Here is a 20,577-nt window from a genome sequence, read left to right as displayed (position 1 = left end):
CTGAGTTTCGTCACCTCGCGTTTAATTAAAATAGCTATTTGTCCACTGCCACGCACCATAATTACACTTGGGGTGTGTTTCCACAGAGATCCATGTAAAAAAAACAACAGCGAGTGGAAATAGAGAAGCTACTGAATGCGATGTCATATGTGATCGAGAAAAACCAAAAAAACTCACTGGTCCTGTTTTTTTTTTTTAGTTACAGTCCGGACGCAGGAGTTTTATCACTGAGTAGAAGTGTGAAATATTTTTCCACAGATGCCCCCCTGAAAAACGAATCCCGTCCAGATAGGGCTTAAGGCTTCATTCACATTACGTGCCACATTGCTTAAATCTGATTTTTTTCTCACTCACAAATGTAAGTGACTTGTATCTTTGTGTAATGTGAACGACAGCTTATATGTGAAACATTTTTGCTGGACTGGAGAGTTAACAGCTGGTCTGAAATTCATGCTCAGGTCGAAGAGGTGAAAAAAGGACAGGCGGTTTGCTTTTGCTGTTTTTGCAATGATAGCTGCACAGCTGCACCGAAAGATGTGTTGGTACGAGAGAGAAGCACAGAGCGCTTGCATAAAAGCAAAAAGACGCATGAATTCCAATTTGACAGTTCACATTCATGTTGCATGTCCATGGATTGGATACAAATCCGATTTAGGACCACATATGAAAGTGACTCAAATCTGATTTTAAAAAATCACATAGCCGTGAAAAAATCAGACCTGAGCCACATTGAGCAAAAAAATCAGATTTGAGTCACTTCAGCCTAGTAATGTGAATGTAGCCTTAGTTGCGGGGACGATTTATATAGCCAGGACTTAATTATCTTTTTCACATGCCTTAATAAATCCTGACCACACATTAGGATCTCATTACCATGTTTTAATAAGTTGTGGCCACACTTTTTTTTTTTACATAGTGTCACCTTAGTGGCTCCATATCCTACAGTGTTGATGCACCGAAATGAAAATATCTGGCAGGTTTGTGTGATTTTTTATGCATTCACCTCGTTAATGCTATTTTAGTCATACATTTACTTACTGAAAGCAGCAAATGTTGTGCAAAAATGGGTGATATGGCACAGTATTTCAGGGTATGATATCGTTTACGTTATTCAAAAATGTTGGCGATATTCTTGCATACGATAAGATATGGCACACTACTACTTAGCAGTGTTAGTCAGGTGACACAAGTAGGTGGAGTGTGGGCCTGTCACCTCTGCTTAAAAAACCTTAATGTTAAAATGTACTCTAAATTATTGTGTTTAAAGTATTTGGTCTTTTCGCTTATTCTTGCTATTCCATTTTTGCCACTTTTGGCTGAATACAGTTGCCAAATATTTGGTGCATCCCTATCTGTTGCACATAAATGTACATATATGATTGCCAAAATATATATTTTATATATGACAATCTCACATACATATATTACATTTTTGGAAGGGACATTTATTAATGTGAGTTGTAATGTTAACTTAATCAGGCTATGGTATGTTCAGTGGTATGAAAGTTGGACAATGCCATAGCAAGACTGATTGCACTAATGCCTCTGTTTTGGATTTGGAGAGTATTGTGGACAGCAAAGAAAACCAACAAATTGTTCAGTTCTGGAAACTACTACTAAACCATTTATAAGAATAGCCAAATAAAAGGCAGGTATGTCTGGAACTGTTAAATATAGAAGAGAAAGAGGGTGGCCAACACCAAGATGGATGGATACAATCAACAGAGACATAAACAAGTCATTAAGAAGGTGCTGTATTGTGGAGAAACACTGTCCATACGGTTGCCAGTTGTTGGAACCGACCACCTAACACTTAATAATAATAATCTTTGTAAATAAACCACATATACGTTCACAGAGCATAGATCATGATTAAAAAGTAATGCTCAAATGAAAGATTCTGAAGTCTTTTCCAGCTGTTTATTCCTGCTCAATATGAGACCTCATAAAAACACAAAGCATGCAATATTTTAACTTCACACGGGGACTAGTTTTCTGCTCTGTACTGGTTTTAATGTTTTAGGTAGTTGTACATTTCCAGTTTATCCTCTCTCCGGTACAGCAATGCAATTAGCTGAATGAACATTATAGAATTTTATGACTAATTTTCTTATATTAGTGTTTTTATTGCTACTGTTTTATAAAAAAAATATTATCTACTGTCAGATATGATATTAACAGAAATACAGCAGTTATGTCTGTGATAGAGAGAAAACAAGGGGGAGGGGGTAAGTGTGAAAATGTTAGTTATGTGATTTCATCCATATTTCAACATACCTACCCTCTGAATTAAAGTAAAAATTAAAATGAATAAAAATACACTAGGGTCTGTAAAAAGAGCAAATTATAGAAAGATGTCAGGGTCTCTTGATGATATTAATTTGTGTTAAAAAAAAAACAAACAATGCAATTAAGTTTCTAGATTAAGCCCATGCCCACCATGTAACCCTCCTGGAACTCACCTAGCCCTTGTTTTACCTATGTGAATTTTAAGATATGTCATTATATCAATATATATCATTACATCAATATATTATGGAAGTCCGTTTCCACCACTTGGACAAAAGTAAGTGTCCTCCAATAAGTCATAATATCGAGATAATAAGTCATTATTATGAGATACTAAGTCATAATTACAAGATGGTTAGTCAAAATTATGAGATACTAAGACATTATTTTAAGATACCAGGTCGTCATTACTAGACAGTAAGTCATAATATTGAGATACTAAGTCATAATAACGAGTTCGTAAGTCAAAATGATGAGATACTAAGTCATAATTACGAGATGCTAAGTCATAATTTTGAGACAGTAAGTCATAATTTTGAGACAGTGAGCCATAATTATGAGACAGTAAGTCATAATTCTGAGATAGTAAGCCATAATTATGAGATACTAAGCCGTAATTACGAGATACTAAATCATAATTATGAGATCACTAAGTAATAATTACAAGATGGTATATAATAATTATGAGACACTAATCATTATTTCTAAGTCATTATTTTGAGATGGAAAGTCATACTTATGAGATATTAAGTCAATACGAGATATTAAGTCATAATTATGAGATACTAAGCCATAAGTATGAGATGGTAAGTCTTAAGTATGAGATACTAAGCCATGATTATGAGACGGTAAGCCATAATTATGAGATGGTCTTAATTAGTTATATTTATGGGATGGTAAGTCATTGATATGAAATAGTACATCATAATTGAGATCATAATTATGAGATAATACGTGACATAATTTACCTTCTTGTAGTTATGACTTACTATCTCATAATAATGACTTACCATCTTATAATTATGACATACTCTCAGAATTATGACTTACTGGCGGAAAGGGGCTTCCATAAGATACTGTGAGAAAATGAGAAAGTCCTGCCAACAGAATCCTGTGCAGACTGCAGTTTTAGGTTTGAGACACAAGATGGGAGCAGACACAACATCCTCTAATCTAATGTTCTTTAGACTGATTCACCTAAACTAAAGTCAGACATCACCAGACACTGAGATCTCACACATTAAACCCAGTATCAGCTTCTGTGGTTCTCCTCACCATTCACACCCACAGTTTATTCACCACTGCTTTCTTTTACACACTGCCTGTAGGCTGGATAACTAAAAACTCAACTACAGTATGAGCTACAGGATGCTCTACTGAAGCAAAGCTCGAGTCTACCTACAGTTGAACAGTGGATAATGTGTACAAAACTACGTGGTAATAAAGTGTTGTTATGCTGGCTGTCAGTGACACATTTAAAGAGCACTTTCTCCAGTCTGGGACCAGTATATGTCTTCATCTCTGAGGAAGCCTGTGGGATTTAGCTCCGTTCGTTCCTGTGGAAGAGCTAAATTGGGCTGATTTGAAACTATGGAAGTTAATTCCAAACTTGTGATTCCAGCATGAAGGAGCACAGCCGAGCTAATTATCCGGCCCGGCTCCTGTTCAGCAGTCTGCCTGAGGGACCACCGAGCCCGGGAGAGAGGGAGGGGTAAACCGCGGTTAGTCTAACCAGCCCAGCCGCCTGTCTGCGCTCCTCAGGCGGACTCCAGGCGACAGTGTGAGCCGCAGAGCGGACTAATGAGTCAAACACACTCATTTTTCAGCTAAACATGTTTTATCTTTATTTAATTAGAGCCTCCTCACTGTTTTCTATTGTGCGCGCGTGCCTGCCTAAACGCGCGTGTCTGTCTGTAGGCTGTGTTTATTCGCCTCAGAGCGCAGCGCGCGCGCGGTTTCCACCAAACGAATCGTTCACTTGAACTGATTCACTAAACCAACCGAGTCAGTTCCGGACTGCGCTGTAGCGAACTGGCGATGTTTACGCCTCGGAAAGTGCGAAGCTCCCAGTGAGACTCTTATAGTGGGCCAGTCCAGACCAGGCGGTGAGGATATTGTACGACTTGTTTTTTTATTTGACGTCATATTTTATTACTACGTCATTAATACAATAATATAGTTACTTGTTGATTCCAAATACAGTTAAAACAAGCAAACAAATAAATAAATAAACAGTATTTCTATTTTGCGTGATTAATTGACAGTGCTTCTTCTTCAAGATTGAATGATTAAAACAAATATGTTTTTTATTTATGCAACAAATGAGATATGCAACTAATATACATTAAATCTTTTTATATTGAATCAATTGCAAATTCCATTGACATAAACGCCACACAAAGTTACCATAGATGTGACAGCAGTGGTTTGTTTTCAGAAAATTTACACTTCAAGTAAAATTATACATTATATATTATACATTGAAACAAAATCAGCATGATCAAGTTTGCTGATAATACAGCATTCATTTGACTTTTCATTGGCAAGGATAAAAATTATTCGACGGGAGGTGGCAGATCAGAGGGATTGGTGCCACCAAGGGACAACATTCTGTCCCTTAATGCAGACAACATATAATATAAGACTAAGAAGTTGATTGCAAATCCAATGAAATATGGATCAGAAGGTCCTCATACAAGTAATGTAGCTGGTTTTATTTGGTTAGGCTGGTCTTTGATGGCCAAAGTGGTTGGATTTTTTTTTAAAAGACTGAAAAATGGAAGGAATAGTTTTGAAGGGGACTGAGTGATGTATGGGTTTAGGGGCGGAGCAGAAGGGAGAGCTGATTGGGCTAAGCATTGTGCCTCTAATCCTCACCTATAGCACAGATGAAACTGTAAGTGTGCTACAAAAACTGAAATGACTACAATAAAAGCGTTTTTTAAAGGTTAGGAAAAGGTTTCTAAAAATGTTTTATTTCTTCAGAGGAACACATTTTTAGCTATTAATGGAAAAAATGGTTTAGGGTTTAGTGTTTTTTTAAGCACATGGGGAAAAACAGGTTGGGGAAATGACAGAAACTGACAGGCAGAAAAGCAAAGAAAGTAAGAAAAAAAGACACACAAGGGCCAAGGTGTGACAATTACAGTTGATGTTGAATTTGATTTTGGTTAAGCTGGTCAACCAACATAGGCTACGGTTACATTATTTTTTGCTCAGATTGGGTTTGGTTATCTTGACGGTTCACATTCACAAATGAAAGTGACTTGTATCTGTGTGTAATATGAAAGAATCTGTCCCTGAAACGCCTCACATGCGAACCAACAACAAAAAAAAACGTTTGACTGTTTTGACCGTTCACATTCATGTTGCATGGATCAGTTACGTATGATTTGGCATGTTCACACAGCCATTAAAAAATAAGATCTGAGTCATATTGAGCAAAAAAATCTGATTTGAGTCACTTCAGCCTGGTAATGTGAACATAGAATAAGTCCCCTGATTTTATCTGACTCTACATTCAGCTTAAATTTGAAAAATGCTAAAAAATGGGGGAGGGTAGTTTGGGAGAGGCACTGGGTGATGTATGGGTTTAGGGACAGGGCTGATTGGGCTGAGCATTGTGCCTCTAATTCTCACCTATAGCACAGTTCAACCTGTGAGGGTGCTACAGAAACAGAAATGACCACAATAAAGGCATTTTTAAAGGTTATTAAATTAGGAATTAAGAAAATAGCTATTATTGAGAAGATATGGTTTAGGGTTTAGTGTTTGTTTCAAGCACATGGAGAAGAAAACAAACAGGCTGGGGAAATGACAGAAACAGGCAGGCAGAAAAGCAAAGAAAACGTAAGAAAACAAGACAGAGAAGGGCCAAGGTGTGACAATCATAATATATGCTGGATTTGATTTTTGGATTTTGGTCATGCTGGTCAATCAACCACAGTAGCCTCGAGCTTGGTCAGGGTTATATCACGAGTTTACAGACAGACGACCAGCTGAAACTGTTTTGCTTTCGACAGGGTAACGTTAGATAAGCTATAGGAGGGTGACTTGTGATTCAGTGACTCGTTAAACGAACGGGAGGTTCAGGCAGAAACACCGGCAGCTGTAAAGAATCGGTTCACTAAAAGTGAATCAAACTTCCCTCCGCTCACAGTTCCTCACAGTTCGCCCAGGCAGGGCTGCTCGCTCCCTCCCCTCCCGCGCCCTCCGCCGCCGGTCCCTCGCTTGCGTGTCGAGATTCTTCGCATGCCGGTCGCCTGAAGCCCACCGAAGATGACGGACTCGAGCTCGGCTCCGGACGCCGCGGGCAACCCGGACCCGGCCGCGGAGGACGCGGCCCCTCAGAACGGGGAGCCGGACAGGGGGAGCGCCCCGGAGACTTTCAGCATGGAGCAGGAGATGAAGATCAGCGAGGTGGAGGATAAAGGTAGGGGGGGGGGAACAGGGGCTGAGGATGTTTAGACTGAGCTGCTGTTAAACTCAGCGCTGTAAACAGCAGAACAGCTGCCTGGATTATTACTGAATTACTGACTGACTGAATATATGAGTGACGGGTTGGTGTATTTGCATCTAGTTGAGATAACCTAACCTTTTCTACCTCACCTGAACAACTACTCCTCTGTCTGTCTCTATTTAAGGCTGGACACTGGTGTTGCTCTCAAGTTGTCTTAAATCTTTCACACAGTAGAACACAGTGTTAATTCAGATTTAAAAAAAATAAAAACTTTTTAGACGCCTTCTAATTAGTTATGTCAATCGATTAAAATTATTTTTCTTTTTTGTTTAACCTTTATTTTACTGGGAAAAGCACTAAGAACAACAGCCTGGCAAGAGACAGCCTATTGAAAAGCATATAACACACAAACAACATTAGATGGGAAGAGAGAGAGAGAGAGAGAGAGAGAGAGAGAGAGAGAGAGAGAGAGAGAGAAAAAAATTATCAGATTAATCACAACAATATTTTTTGATTAACTGCTGACTTGTTCTTCTTAAGACGCACATTTTTATAGTGGATATTGTTTTGTAAATTTATTAAAATTTTTAAAAAATAATTTTCAAACGATTAAAAAAAGGTAATTAGATTATTCACGACAATATTCTTTAACTTACTGCGATTAATCACACTTGTTCTTCTCAAGACGCAAGTTTTTATAGTGATTTTTTATATATAAATAAAATAGTAAATGTAAGAAATGTAAAATGCAGTTATACTTATGTTATCAGTGTCAGTTAAAGTACTAGTATATACCTGAATGTTTGTTTGACGCGCTAGAATACATAGAATGCATGAGAATGTGGATGTTAATCTACACAGATTTCTCTCCTGAAAACTGTTTATTTGGGTGAGTAAAGTGCCTCTGTTTATTTACAGTTAGCTTAGATTTCCAGCATTTTAGCTGTGGTTAGCAGCAGCGATAGCCGCGGTTCTTAGCAGCCCAGCATGCTATCAGTTAGCGGTTCCTCCCACGTAGCTTGTTTTAACACAGTAAACATGCAGACTACAGTACGATATATTCACCTCAGGGTGGTGAAAGAGCTAGCACTTAGTGTGGTTAGCAGATAATGCTAATACTGCTCTTGGTGCTGAAGAAACTTTACTGAAACTCCTTTATAACACAATTAAAATTTCAATTAATAATTTCAGTGGGGTGGCTTTACTGCTCCTTACAACCTGACTGGTAGAACTCATACATAAGGTGCACAGACAATTTTGGAGAAAATTCTAGGATTTTAAGTGCACTTTATAGTGCAAAAAATACACATAGCACTTTTTTCATTATATCATAAAATGTGTATCATATTTCTCTGTTTCTCTGAAACATATTGAGATATATTAAGTTATTACTCATACAGTTATTACTTATACAGATGAGCAGCTGAACCATTTAAGGTGGAATGGGAACTTTGACTGAGAAGTCAGTATTCTCTAGGCATTGCACTGTTAATTAAGAGGGACCTAATTGTTCCAGAAATCTAACAGTTCCTAAACTGACTTGATCCAGTCTGTCGTGTTTAATTGACTAATTAATTGATTTGTTGTGATTTGTTGTGATTGACAGACCTGCTCGAGAGCAGCCTGCGTCTCAAACCCCACGAGGCACAGAATTACCGGAAGAAGGCCCTGTGGGTTTCATGGGTGTCCATCGTGGTGACGTTGATCCTCGCCATAGCCGCATTCAGTGAGTAACCTCTCAATCACTCTTTGCCACCACTCGTCATCCTCACACTGACGAAACGTCAGCCTGCTGTCCGTGACTGAAGCTGATTTGCTGTGTGTGACTGTGAAAGATGTGCTGTCAGGTTTTGTACAGAGTTTTAGGCAGTAACAGCTTTGTTTTTGCTAGAGAACTGAAAATGCAGCTTCGGCTCTGATTCTGATTCAGGTGTCAGAAAGGATACGCTGTAGGGTGTAGTAGATACTTAGTAATGGGCTTTTTATTTCCCTTTTATTTTATGCTGATCTATCTTCTACTTTATTTCAATCACTTGTGCGACGACCAATTATGATTCTACATTGTAAATTAATAGTCATAGTCATTAAGACTGTAAAGAAACACATAAGGAATCATGTAGTAACATTAAAACTCAAACCATAATACTCTGTTTTGTGGCAGACTAGGGTTCAATTCCAGGTCTGGGTGATTATGCTGAGCTACACCAATAAAAGTCCTTGGGCAAGACTCCTAACACTACATTGACCCACTCTGCAATAGGAATGACCTTGTAAGTCAATCTGAATAAGAGCATCGGCTAAATGTAATGGAAAAGCATTTTGGTGGCTCTTACCTGGGGTACTGTTAATTTGTAGTTTTTAAGGCTTTTAATTCTGGTGACTTATCCTGTGCAGTAGAGGTAACTCTTGGTCTTCCTTTCCTGGGGCGGTCCTGATGAGAGCCAGTTTCATCCTAATGTTTTTGATGGTTTTGCAACTGCACTTGAGAATAATAATTTTTTAAAGTAAATCTAAAATTTGTATATTAAGAATAACACTGAATGTTACACACATGTCCAAACCTTTGACTGGTAAAAAAATATATGATTAATCTGGAAACTTTCAACTGGTAACACATAACCACAAATTCATCTAAAAGGCTGTAGTCTCCGCATACCGATGACTGAAGCACTTGCTCTGCCTCTGGCCTCGTCTGACTGGTGGTGTCGTGGGTCTAATGTTTGCCTCTCATCCACTTATCTGTTATTGGTGTATTCTGTATGTCATGTGTGAAACTGACCAAAAAACACCCAGTTAATTACTGTGGACACACCCCTCTTGTCAGAAACCTGTCAGTCTTCCTCAAAAAGAGACATGCTGCTTAAGTTTCTGCAGGGCTTTTGGAATGATTGTATAATGTAGAGAATATTATGTTATTTATATATATATATATATATATATATATATATATATATATATATATATATATATATATATATATATATATATATATATTATAATATAATGTTATTTATTGTATTTTTATATTACATATACAAATCATGATTTTAATCGTAATTATTACAGACTATTATTGTGATAAATGTACTGTCTGATCAGTAGATCAATTGACTAATATAAATTTAATTTAATTTTGCCAATCTAACATTGATTATTTTATTTATATTGAAAATTGCATTATTACAATTTTATTGGGTGTCATAATTGCAGACATTTAGTGAGCAGTGATGCTCTCTGTGAGTCATCCTGTGAGTGCCAGCATTAATCATGATTAATCACAGCATATTGTTTTATTGATGTTTTTGTTATATTTTATATTACACAAAAATTTAAGTTTTATTTCATGAAAATATACAGTTTCAAACATTCAAAACAAACAAAAAAATATATATTTTGTAAAAAAAAAAAATAACCAAGAGTCTGATTTTGTACAAAATTATTATATTTTGAGAACATTACAACTGTGTAATATAAAAATAATGTAATATTACAAATATGTACAACAAAACTGAATAAAGTGCTGAATAATTAGTGCATATAAACAACAAAAAATCAATTATACAGCTCTGGAAAAAATTAAGAGACGACTTAAAAATGATGAGTTTATTTGATTTTACCAAATTGAAAACATCTGGAATATAATCAAGAGAAAGATGGATGATCACAAACCATCAAACCAAACTGAACTGCTTGAATTTTTGCACCAGGAGTGGCATAAAGTTATCCAAAAGCAGTGTGTAAGACTGGTGGAGGAGAACATGCCAAGATGCATTGAAACTGTGATTAAAAAACAGGGTTATTCCACCAAATATTGATTTCTGAACTTATAAAACTTTATGAATATGAACTTGTTTTCTTTGCATTATTTAAATTTTTTTTTGTAAAAATGATAATGGACTGGGCAAGTATGTTTCTAGACCTATATCCTCACATAGATAAGGTGGACAGCCACTGCAGGTTAGGACTACTGATGCTGATCAATAGCTGAGCTGAATATATTTTTGCCTGGATTACCAGTTTTTTCAACCACTTTGATCATCACAGACCAGTGTAGATCTTTTAAAACCGGTCACCTGCTAAAACTGGTGCTTGTCTGGATTTTCAGCACAGACTATTATGACTTTTTTAGGGTCTATTTTTAAAACGTGTATATAATATATATATACATATATAAAAAGAAACACAGTTAGCTTATTAATATTGATGGATATGGTTTACGAGCGGATATCAACGGAAAAAGCTGTATTACATCTACTTGGAAACAGCACACTCCTACGCTGTGTGATGTGATGTTGTCAGCTGTGTGTTGCTTCCTGTGGGGAAGTGTGCGAGTAGTGTGAGCATGATAGCCTACTTTTAGATTCTCTTCTCAAGTGAAGTGCTTCCATTAACAACAGCTCATTTTCAAACTCAGCAGAAAGACAAAGAAGAACAGGGAATACAAAGTGAGAGCCCACCTAAGGTATTTAGCCCATTTAGACTAGAAATATTGGACTCATAACATGGAAGTGTCTTTGTCTTCGTTTTAATTGAAAGAGAAGTAATCAACTGGCAGAAATGCATATTGGTGGGTAGTTTGACATTGTAAGAACCATGCAAATGGTATAAGTGTCATGTTTGGCTGTGCATGTGCTCATGGTTGGTGTGGCACAGTGGATAACACCACTACCTGCCAGTGAGCTACCCCATCATGTGGGAGACAGGGGTTCAATTCCCGCTCTGGGTGACTATGCTGCGCTACACCAATAAGAGTCCATGGGAAAGACTCCTAACACTCCTAAGACTCCTAACACCAACGGACGAGGAGTTGGTGGTTCATTTCGAGAGGTGTCCAGGAAGCAGCATGGGCACTATATCAGTCATGCAGGTATTTCTATAGCATGCCAGTGGACATAAGAAGGCCACACCATCAACATGAATGATCTTGGAGACCTACACAAGCCATGGAGAGTGTGCCAAAATTGCAGACATTTATTGAGCAGTAATGCTCTCCATGAGGCATCCTGTTAGTGCCAGCACCCTTGGCAGACGGCTGCACAATGCAGAATCAAATGCGCACTTAACACTACATCAACATGACCAAAGACAGTGTTAGACATGCAAATGGTTCAAGTTTCACACTCAGCTGTGCATGTAGTGCAAGCAAGAATGGTACTTATTTCTGTACCAGACTGACTATACTAGTGCATCTTAAAACATTAGAATATTATTAAGAAAAGTTACTTTATTTCAGTAATTCAGTTCAAAATGTGAAACTCATATATTATATAGATGTATTACACACAGAGTGATCTATTTTAAACATTTATGTCTTTTATTCCTATATAAGACCAATTAGTACTTTGGGCAGTGTGCCATGTCCTGCTGGAAAATTAAATCCACATTTCAATAAAAGTCAGCAGGGGGAAGCATGAATTGCTGAAAGATTTTCTGTAAGCGTGTTTTGTTTTGTTGTGACGTCCCAATAAGGGAGCATTCAAAGGACTCATAGAAGCATATGATTGCTGACTTTACCAAACTGACTTTCACTAGTTTAAATGACCTAATAAAAAAAATAGGTTTAAAAATAAGTCAAAAATGTGTACTTTGTGCAGTGTGCCAGGTCCTGCTGGAAAATGAAATCCGCATCTCCATAGAAGTTGTCAGCAAAGGGAAGCATGAAATGCTGTAAGATTTCTTGGAGAAAAACTGCACTGACTTTGGACTTGATAGAACACAGTGGACCAACACCAGCAGAGGACATGGATCTCCATGTCCCTCACTTGCCATGGACCCACCCTGACTTGCTATAGATCCCTCAGTCAGGTGAAGTCTGCTGGCTAATCCTGCTGTGTACTGTTCAAGGTTCTTAACCAAAATAACTGAAATGGCTTTTCTTTAGTTGGTGTAGTTGAAGGGTGTGGCTCTGGTGGGGGTTGAGTGGTGAAGGATAGTTCCAGGGTGGTTGTATGGGGGTTTTCTTTTATTGTGATGGCACAATAAGGGGGCATCCAAATGGCTCACAGACGCATATGATTCCTGACTCTACCAAACTGATTATCAACTGATTCTTAGAAAAAGGATGGATGGATGTTTTCTTTTGAGCTTGGAGTGTTTATACAAAACAATAAACAAAAAGCATGCAAAAAGTTTGCGTAATATGCTCCCTTTAATACAAGCAAATATATCTGCTAACTGAACAATACATATTCACTAGATTGCATTACTTAAAACAAGGAAAAGTTGGTTTAAATATGAGTAAAAAATTCACATATCTAAAATTTTGAAAACAATGCAAAAATGAGAGGATTTAGCTTGCTAAGATTTAAAGTTTTGCATCGAAAAATGTTATAATTATTAACAGTTTTTTCATAATAAACCTAATTACACTGTCGCACTCTGAATTCTCGCAATGTCTGGATGAGATCATCTTTAGAAGAGAAGCTACAGTATGATAAATAAATGCATTGGCCTTCAAGTTTTGTAAAAGAGCTATTTTTCTGAAGAGAACCAATTACTTTCTGCAGCACAGTGACAAATGCCTTTGTAGGTTGCAAACTCACAGGTTATGCAATAGCTATTTGACAGTGAGGCCTGAAAACACTGTTATTTAAAAGGTAAAGTTTACTGTGACCTTACCTTTAGAGCTGATTTGTCTTCTTTTTGAATTTCTTTTCTAACACACACAGTATAAATAGTTTCATAAAACCTTTAATATTTTAAAAAAGAGGTATAAATGAGGTAAAACGCCTAAATATGGATGTGTGGAATCTTATTAACGGTATGTTCTGAAGTGCTGCTCCGTTTTCTGCATTTATTTCCTGTCTGCTTTGGATTCAGGGTTCCTTTTCCTAGAATGCCTTTATAAATGGCTGGGGAGAAATTGTGCTTTACTAAGTTCTCCTTGAAAAAGCCATTCACTCCACTCTCTTAACCCCTAATGACACATCACCTGAGTGAAGCGCGAGATTATTTACCAAAGGTAGCAGTTATAGTAGTGTGCAGAAAACAGGCCCTTAGGGGAAGATGTACGAGATTTCCTCTCTTTTTCCTGGTTTCTTTTTTGAGGAAATTAGGTTCCCGCATTGTATTTTTCCTGTAGTTTCTTGGTGTGAAGGTTACGGGGTGTGACAGAGCCGGAGCTGCTGTGTGTGGTGGACTCCCGCGAGCACATCGCTGAGTGTTTTTTTTCTGAGACAGAAAAAAAGATTGTTGTTACCTTCAGTCGTGTCCCAAAGGAAGTCCTTGTGACTCATCTCTCACTTCTCTGTCTTTGAGCTCGGCGAGTCGGATTGGGGCTCGGAGAGTTGCGTTGCCAAGCTAGGAAAATGCCGTCACGTAGCAACACCGGTGAACAAGTGACGGCTGTCATTCATTAATCTGGCTTAGTGGTGTAATGATACACAGAAGACAGGGTTCAATTCCATGCACACATCATGGTTTGAGCATTTCTACTTAGCAACAGGTCATTAAAGAGCCAATAAACCCTAAACCATATTTTTTACATTAATAGTTGAAATGTGTTTTTCCCCCATATTCTCCCAATGTATCTGGTCAATTGTCCCAAAAGCGCAGCGACTCGGTTACGATACATCAGCTCACGGACTCCTTGTGCTGATTGACATCACCCTAGGAGTGATAAAGGGGAAAGAGCACCATCTACCCACCCAGAGAGAGCAAGGCCAGTTGTGCTCTCTCAGGGCTCCAGCAGCTGATGGCAAGCTGCAGTGATCTCCTGATCATAGTGGCTGACTTTAAACCACTGGACCACTTGGCACCAAAGCTTAAATAAAAAAAAAAACGCTTCTGCAGCGCCCTCACTGGTTCAAATTTGCTGTAGGCCTCTAAACCCATACATCACCCAGTGCCCCTCCTAAACTTTCCCTCCCTTTTTTTTTTTTTACCTTTTCCAAATTTGTGCTGAGGGTGGGGTTAGCAAAAGTCAGGGGGTTTAGTGCCTCTTTAAAAAGATATGGAAGAAAGTTAAAGGTGGAAAGACATTTATAAAAGATATAAAAGATAAGTCCTGATCTGGAAGAGATTAGATCACAGACTAACCCGATGAAAGACAGAACTACCATAGATAAATATGATAATAGTTATCATGTTTACCTCTCAGCACTAGGGTCTTGGGTTCAAGTCCCGATCTGGGTGGAGTTTCTATGTTCTCTCTGTGTCTTTGTGGGTTTTCTCTAGACATTCTAGTTTCCTTCCACAGTCCGGAAACATGAAATTCAGGTAATTAGTTACTGTAAATTTCTCCAGTGTGTTGGTGTTTGTATTACTGTATTACTATATTGCCATTCTGTCCTGGGTCGGTGTGGTTGTTTTTGGTTAAGAGTATGCTGGATAAGTGATGGTTGTAAAAGGATTGAGGAGTGTGTCAATTGCAGGTGTCCTTAAGTTCTAGAAAGATGCTAAAGAATAAAGATCTTTAGCACATAGAACCCAAGAATGCTTTACAGTCAAATCGAGTTGTTTAGCACTGTTCACAATATACTGTGAGAATGGCAGACAGTTCCATACAAAATGCTCTAAACTGAAATGACCATCCATCTGAAAGAATGCATTAAGCAGAATCATGGTTCTAACCCATACCTGGACATTCTGACTTATATAAACTAAACTTAACAAAGTCTTTTCTGGTAACTGCTCAGCGTTTCTAATTAAATGGCAGAAGAAAGACACAGAGCATATCTACAAAAATCTAAAAAGAAAAATAAAGGAAATGGACCACACAATCCAAAGATATGGGTGTGGCTGATTAACGTGCTTTTTTACAGCAAGCTTGAACACATACTAGGATGCTGGAAAAGATGAAACTGAAACTTCCCGTGTTTTAGTGTATGAACACAAACCAAACTATTCAGTCAGATATCAGATATAGATCACATTAAAATATATGGTGAATGGCTTAAAAAATATTGGATTTGACCCACTTCTACCTGCTGTTAAAAAATAGCCTAATTCGCTTGATCTTCATGTTTTTGGTCTGTGGGGAAACTGGAGATGGGGGCTTGAAACATGCTAACCACCAAGCCTTGTGCAGCTGGGTGCAGTCATAAGAACAATATCGTTGAAATGATGTAAGCAAATAAACATTGCAGGGCATTAGGACAGTGGGCGTGGTGTTGTGGGGCTGGCCCATGGCTCTAACTCTTTCCTCTTCATTTCCACATACTGTTATAAATGGGTAGAACTCAGACAGATAGGGGTGTGTTTAAAAAGTTGATTCTTCGTTTTAAATTCAATCTTTATTTGAATGATCCGATATCGATTCATATAAACCCGAATTGATCTTTAGAAATAGCCCATTTTCCTTGTTTATCTCGTGAGACCATCCCCGCGAGCACCGCCCTCTGGTGGAGTAAGCTCACTCAAATGATTCATTCAATACCTGACCGGCTGAATCCACCATTAGCTTAGCGTGTTAGCCAAATCACCGGTTAGGCTAATCCCCCTTTAGCCGGGTCTACTAGCCTTACACGCGGCCGGCGTGCTACACTACCTGAAATGTACCTAAATGATTTGATTTTGAATCGAATCAGGACCTTGTGAAACGGAATCAAATCGATCTGGGAAATCAGTGACGATACCCACCCCTACAGACAAGCGCAGATGTAAAATCAAGAGTTTAATAACAAAAGGAGTAATACACAGAGTAGTAAAAATAAACAGGGTGATTACCATTTAACAGGAGCTTGGCTCACCAGGTGTTATTACTCAGGCGAATTACTTCCTGCAGGCGTCACATGATCATGAGAGTCACTGAAGGGTACATTCTGGGTAGTGTAGTCCTGTGATTGGCACTAGACATAACACGTACTGACATTGGCAGTGCGGCCATGTTGGATTCTGGGGACTCAAGGTTGGTAAGGCTCTCTAGACTTTCTAGATTAGATTTCTTTGGTTTCTTATTAGCTATGCTAGCAGAACTGAGCTCATCAAACGTCTATGCTGATCAAATACATTTGGATTAAAGGGAATTGGATTAAAACTGTGTACATTTCATTTTTCACTGACCTGAGCTTTCAAATAATCGGCGTACTTCAATCCGCACGGGAGGCGGTCTTGATTTATGAGTGAACAAACCGAGAGACTAATTTGGGGAACAGCTGTCAGGAATCCTTTAGCAGAAGGATCTCAAACCGTGGGCCTTGGGGAAATGAAGTCCAGCACAGTTTGGTGTTTTCTCTGCCCTAACAAACCTACTCCAACTCATTAGCTCATTAACAAGCCCTTCAGGAGTTGAATCAGGTGTGCTGGAGCGAGAAGATCAGCGAACAGCAGGTGTGGAGCTTGTGAGGAGCTTGCTTTAGCAGTTTCTAGAAGAGAGAGGACTGGGGGCCTAATGTAAAGGCCTTCGTAAGTAGAACACTGCTTTACTGTGCAGCGTCAGCATAAGAGACAGCAGCATTACTGAGCATGAATTAGACATCATGGTTCTCCTCTGCAGTTCCGTAATGCATTTAAAAAGGAAGCCCTGCTCCCCAGACTGTAGACCCATTTTGAGGTTTATTGTAGTGGTGTCAATCGATTAAATAATGTAATCAGATGAATCACAACAATAATTTGTGATTAACTGCTGTTATTGTTCTTCTTAAGATTCAAGTTTTTATAGTGGACATTTAAATGTAAATAAAAGAATGAATGTAAGAAATGTAAAATGCAATTATATTTATATTAGTGGTGTATAAAATGGCATTTTCTCACCTGTAGTTGCTTCCTATGGTCTGGATCTCTCTATTTGGAGAGTTTTCTCTCACTGTTTGGTTTGGTTTCACACAGGCATAAATCTAAATGCACCAAAAGGCACTCCAATAAACCATTCAAGCACATTGTTTCCTTTGATCGGTCAGAGTTGTCTGCACTAGGAGCAAGAAAGTAAATATAGACAGAAGATTCTGTGTTCCAGAATATATATATGTGCATTGTGAAGCTGCTTAAACACAGAACGCTGCATTTCCTCCAACACAAGGAAGGTGAAGGAAAACACATGCCTCCTCTGACACATGTAAAGTCAGCCACACTTCTTTTCAAACTGCTGCTGATGCATCGTTGCCAAGTAACTATTCCATTTGGAGGAAAGTGCAGCAACTCGGTTCAGATACATTAGCTTACAGATGCCTTGTGCTGATCGACATCACCCTAGGAGTGATAAGGGGAGAGAGCGCCCACTACCAGGCCAGAGAGAGCAAGGCGAATTGTGCTGTCTCAGAGCTCCGGCAGCTGATGGCAAGCTGCATGACCGGGATTCGAACCAGCGATCTCCCACAACACTTTAGACTGTTTCCAGATCTTTTTATAGAAGAAATTGACTCCATGTGCTCTGGACCAAAAACAAGTTCAAAAGCTAGGGTCTCTCATTATGACCATGCAGCATTAATGCGTAAAAGTATGGTGAGATCTTAGAGCAACATATTCTGCCTTCAAAACAACATCTTTTCCAGGAAAGCCCGTGTATTTCTTATCAAGACAATGCAAAACCACATGCTGCGCACATTACAAAGGTGTGGCTGTGGTAGAAGAAGGTATGAGTACTGGACTGACCTGCCTGCAGAATGGTAAAAATGGTAAAATGGTAAATTAATTTCTGAAATGTATTGATCTTTGGTTCATACTGCATACGTTTTCAAACATTTTTGGATTTGGGAATGTATTAGGGAACCTCTTTTTCAAATGGACCAACACTGGACTCCCTCACTTGTCAGATATAATTTGCTTTCATTGATCTTTCTTGAGTATTATAGTGTTAGTTCTACAGGAATCTGAGTTTAACATGCAAATGTTTGGCCGTACCACACCTTCATTAGAATTACACAGATCATTGATCACACAGGTCTTTGCTGTTTAAAGACTTTTCTTTTTACAGTCATTTAAATAATAGAGGTAGAATTACAGTATATTGAAAAAAAAATTGATTGAAAGTTGTTCTGTTTTGCCATTGAAACCTATGGGGATGGGTGGGGTTACACAGCTTTCTGCAACCGAACAGCAGGGGGCGCCTGACCTGTGCTGGCTTTACTTTTGAGAGTCCAGCTGTCCAGCTATACACAGTCTATGGTTGTGAACAAGTTAATCTCAGTATAGATGATGATGGGTATACATAAAAAATGGTTAGCAAAGTAAAAAGGTAGAGAAACAGACATACAGCACTGTTCTATGCACACACACACAAACACACACACGTATTGTGCATTAGTATGTTGATGCGCGTCCTGCTAAACTCTTGGCATTCCCCTAGAACTAATACAGCCCAGAATCTGCTCATCACCTGTTTGAAGTTGTGTAATATTATTCTATTTTCTCTGTGTTATGTGTTGCTGTCGTCAGATGCACTGGCATCAATCACTGCATATAAAAAAAACCCCAACAGATCAGTCCGTCTGCAGCCGTAATATGAGCTTACAGCAGCCAAACGACATGTAGTACTGTTCATAAGCAGATCTGTCTCTGTTGGAGCGTATACCACATTCTCCAGACGGCTGTATTACTTACTTATATCCAGATTTGATGATACTGTGGTAAAAAAAAAAAAAACTAATGATCATTTTACAACAGTCCGAATGGAAGTAAACAGCTTCTTGCAACTTGTCTGATTAGATAAGTGCGTGATTGAGTGGCTGTACAGGAACTAATGAAGTGTTTACTGAATGCGTGTCATCAAATATTTCAAACATAATTTGGAAAAATTGGCCAAATATAAACATTTGTCTAATGCTGCTGTTTATATTAAAGCAATGGCTTGCAGATATCAATATGATTTCAATAGTATTGGACATGTTTGGACAACTGAACCCTACAGAGTTTTTATAGTCTGACACAATGGGCCAATCACATACAGTTGCAAGAAAAAGTATGTGAACCCTTTACTTAGGGATTACTTAGATTTCTGCATAAATTGGTCATTAAATGTGTTCTGATCTTCATCTAAGTCACAACAACAGACAAACACAGTCTGATTAAACTAACACCACACAGAAATTATATGTTTGCATGTTTTTATTGAACACAACATGTTAACATTCACAGTGAGGGTGGAAAAAAGTATGTAAACCTTTGGATTTAATAACTGGTTGATCCTCCTTTTGCAGCAAAAAGATCAGATCAGACCTGAACAACAGTCAGGAGAAATTTTGGAGGAATCATTCCTCTTCACAAAACTGTTTCAGTTCAGCAATATTCTTGGGAAATCTGGTGTGAATCTCTCTCTTGAGGTCATGACGCCACAGCATCTCAGTTGGGTTGAGGAGGTCAGGACTCTCCAGAAGGCGTATTTTCTTCTGTTGAAGCCATTCGGTTGTTGATTAACTTCTATGTTCTGGGTCGTTGTCCTGTTGCATCATCCATCCTCTGTTGAGCTTTAGTTGGCGAAGAGGTTTTACTGCAAAAAAATGTCTTGGTAAACTTGGGAAATGATTTTTCCGTTGATGATGGTAATCCGTCCAGGCCCTGAAGCAGCAAAGCAGCCCCAAACCACGATGCCCCCTCCATGTTTTACAGTTGGGAGGTGGTTTTGATGATGGTGTGCTGTGTCTTTTTTTCTCCACACATAGCGTTGTGTGTTTCTTCCAGACAACTAAATTTTGGTTTAATTTGTTCACAGTATATTTGGCCACTAATGCTGTGGAACATCCAGGTGCTTTTTTTGCAAACTTCAAATGTGCAGCTATGTTTTTTTGGACAGCAGTTTCAGCTTCCTTTGTGGTGTCCTCCCATGAACTCCATTCTTGTTTAATGTTTTCCTTATTGTAGATCTGTCAACAAAAATGTGAGCATGTGCCAGAAATTTCTGTGAGTCTTTAGCTGACATTCTATCTGAGGTGATTCTTCCTCACCTCATTGATCAT

General features: G+C 38.4%; 1 protein-coding gene across 1 annotated transcript in view; it reads left to right on the top strand.

Annotated features, from left to right (window-relative positions):
* Positions 1-6,420: 6,420 nt before the first annotated feature.
* Positions 6,421-20,577, top strand: part of tmem163b (transmembrane protein 163b) — an 86,058-nt gene continuing 71,901 nt past the window's right edge. Inside the window, exons 1-2 of the mRNA XM_007257080.4 lie at positions 6,421-6,721; positions 8,355-8,474. Coding sequence (XP_007257142.1) covers positions 6,568-6,721; positions 8,355-8,474 — 274 coding nt within the window. The 5' untranslated portion in view covers positions 6,421-6,567. The remainder of the gene's footprint in view (positions 6,722-8,354; positions 8,475-20,577) is intronic.

Source organism: Astyanax mexicanus, chromosome 23 (assembly GCF_023375975.1).
Source record: "Astyanax mexicanus isolate ESR-SI-001 chromosome 23, AstMex3_surface, whole genome shotgun sequence".
Lineage (NCBI taxonomy): Eukaryota > Metazoa > Chordata > Actinopteri > Characiformes > Acestrorhamphidae > Astyanax > Astyanax mexicanus.
The sequence above is the reverse complement of the archived record's forward strand: the minus strand, read 5'-3'. Positions and strand labels throughout refer to the sequence as shown.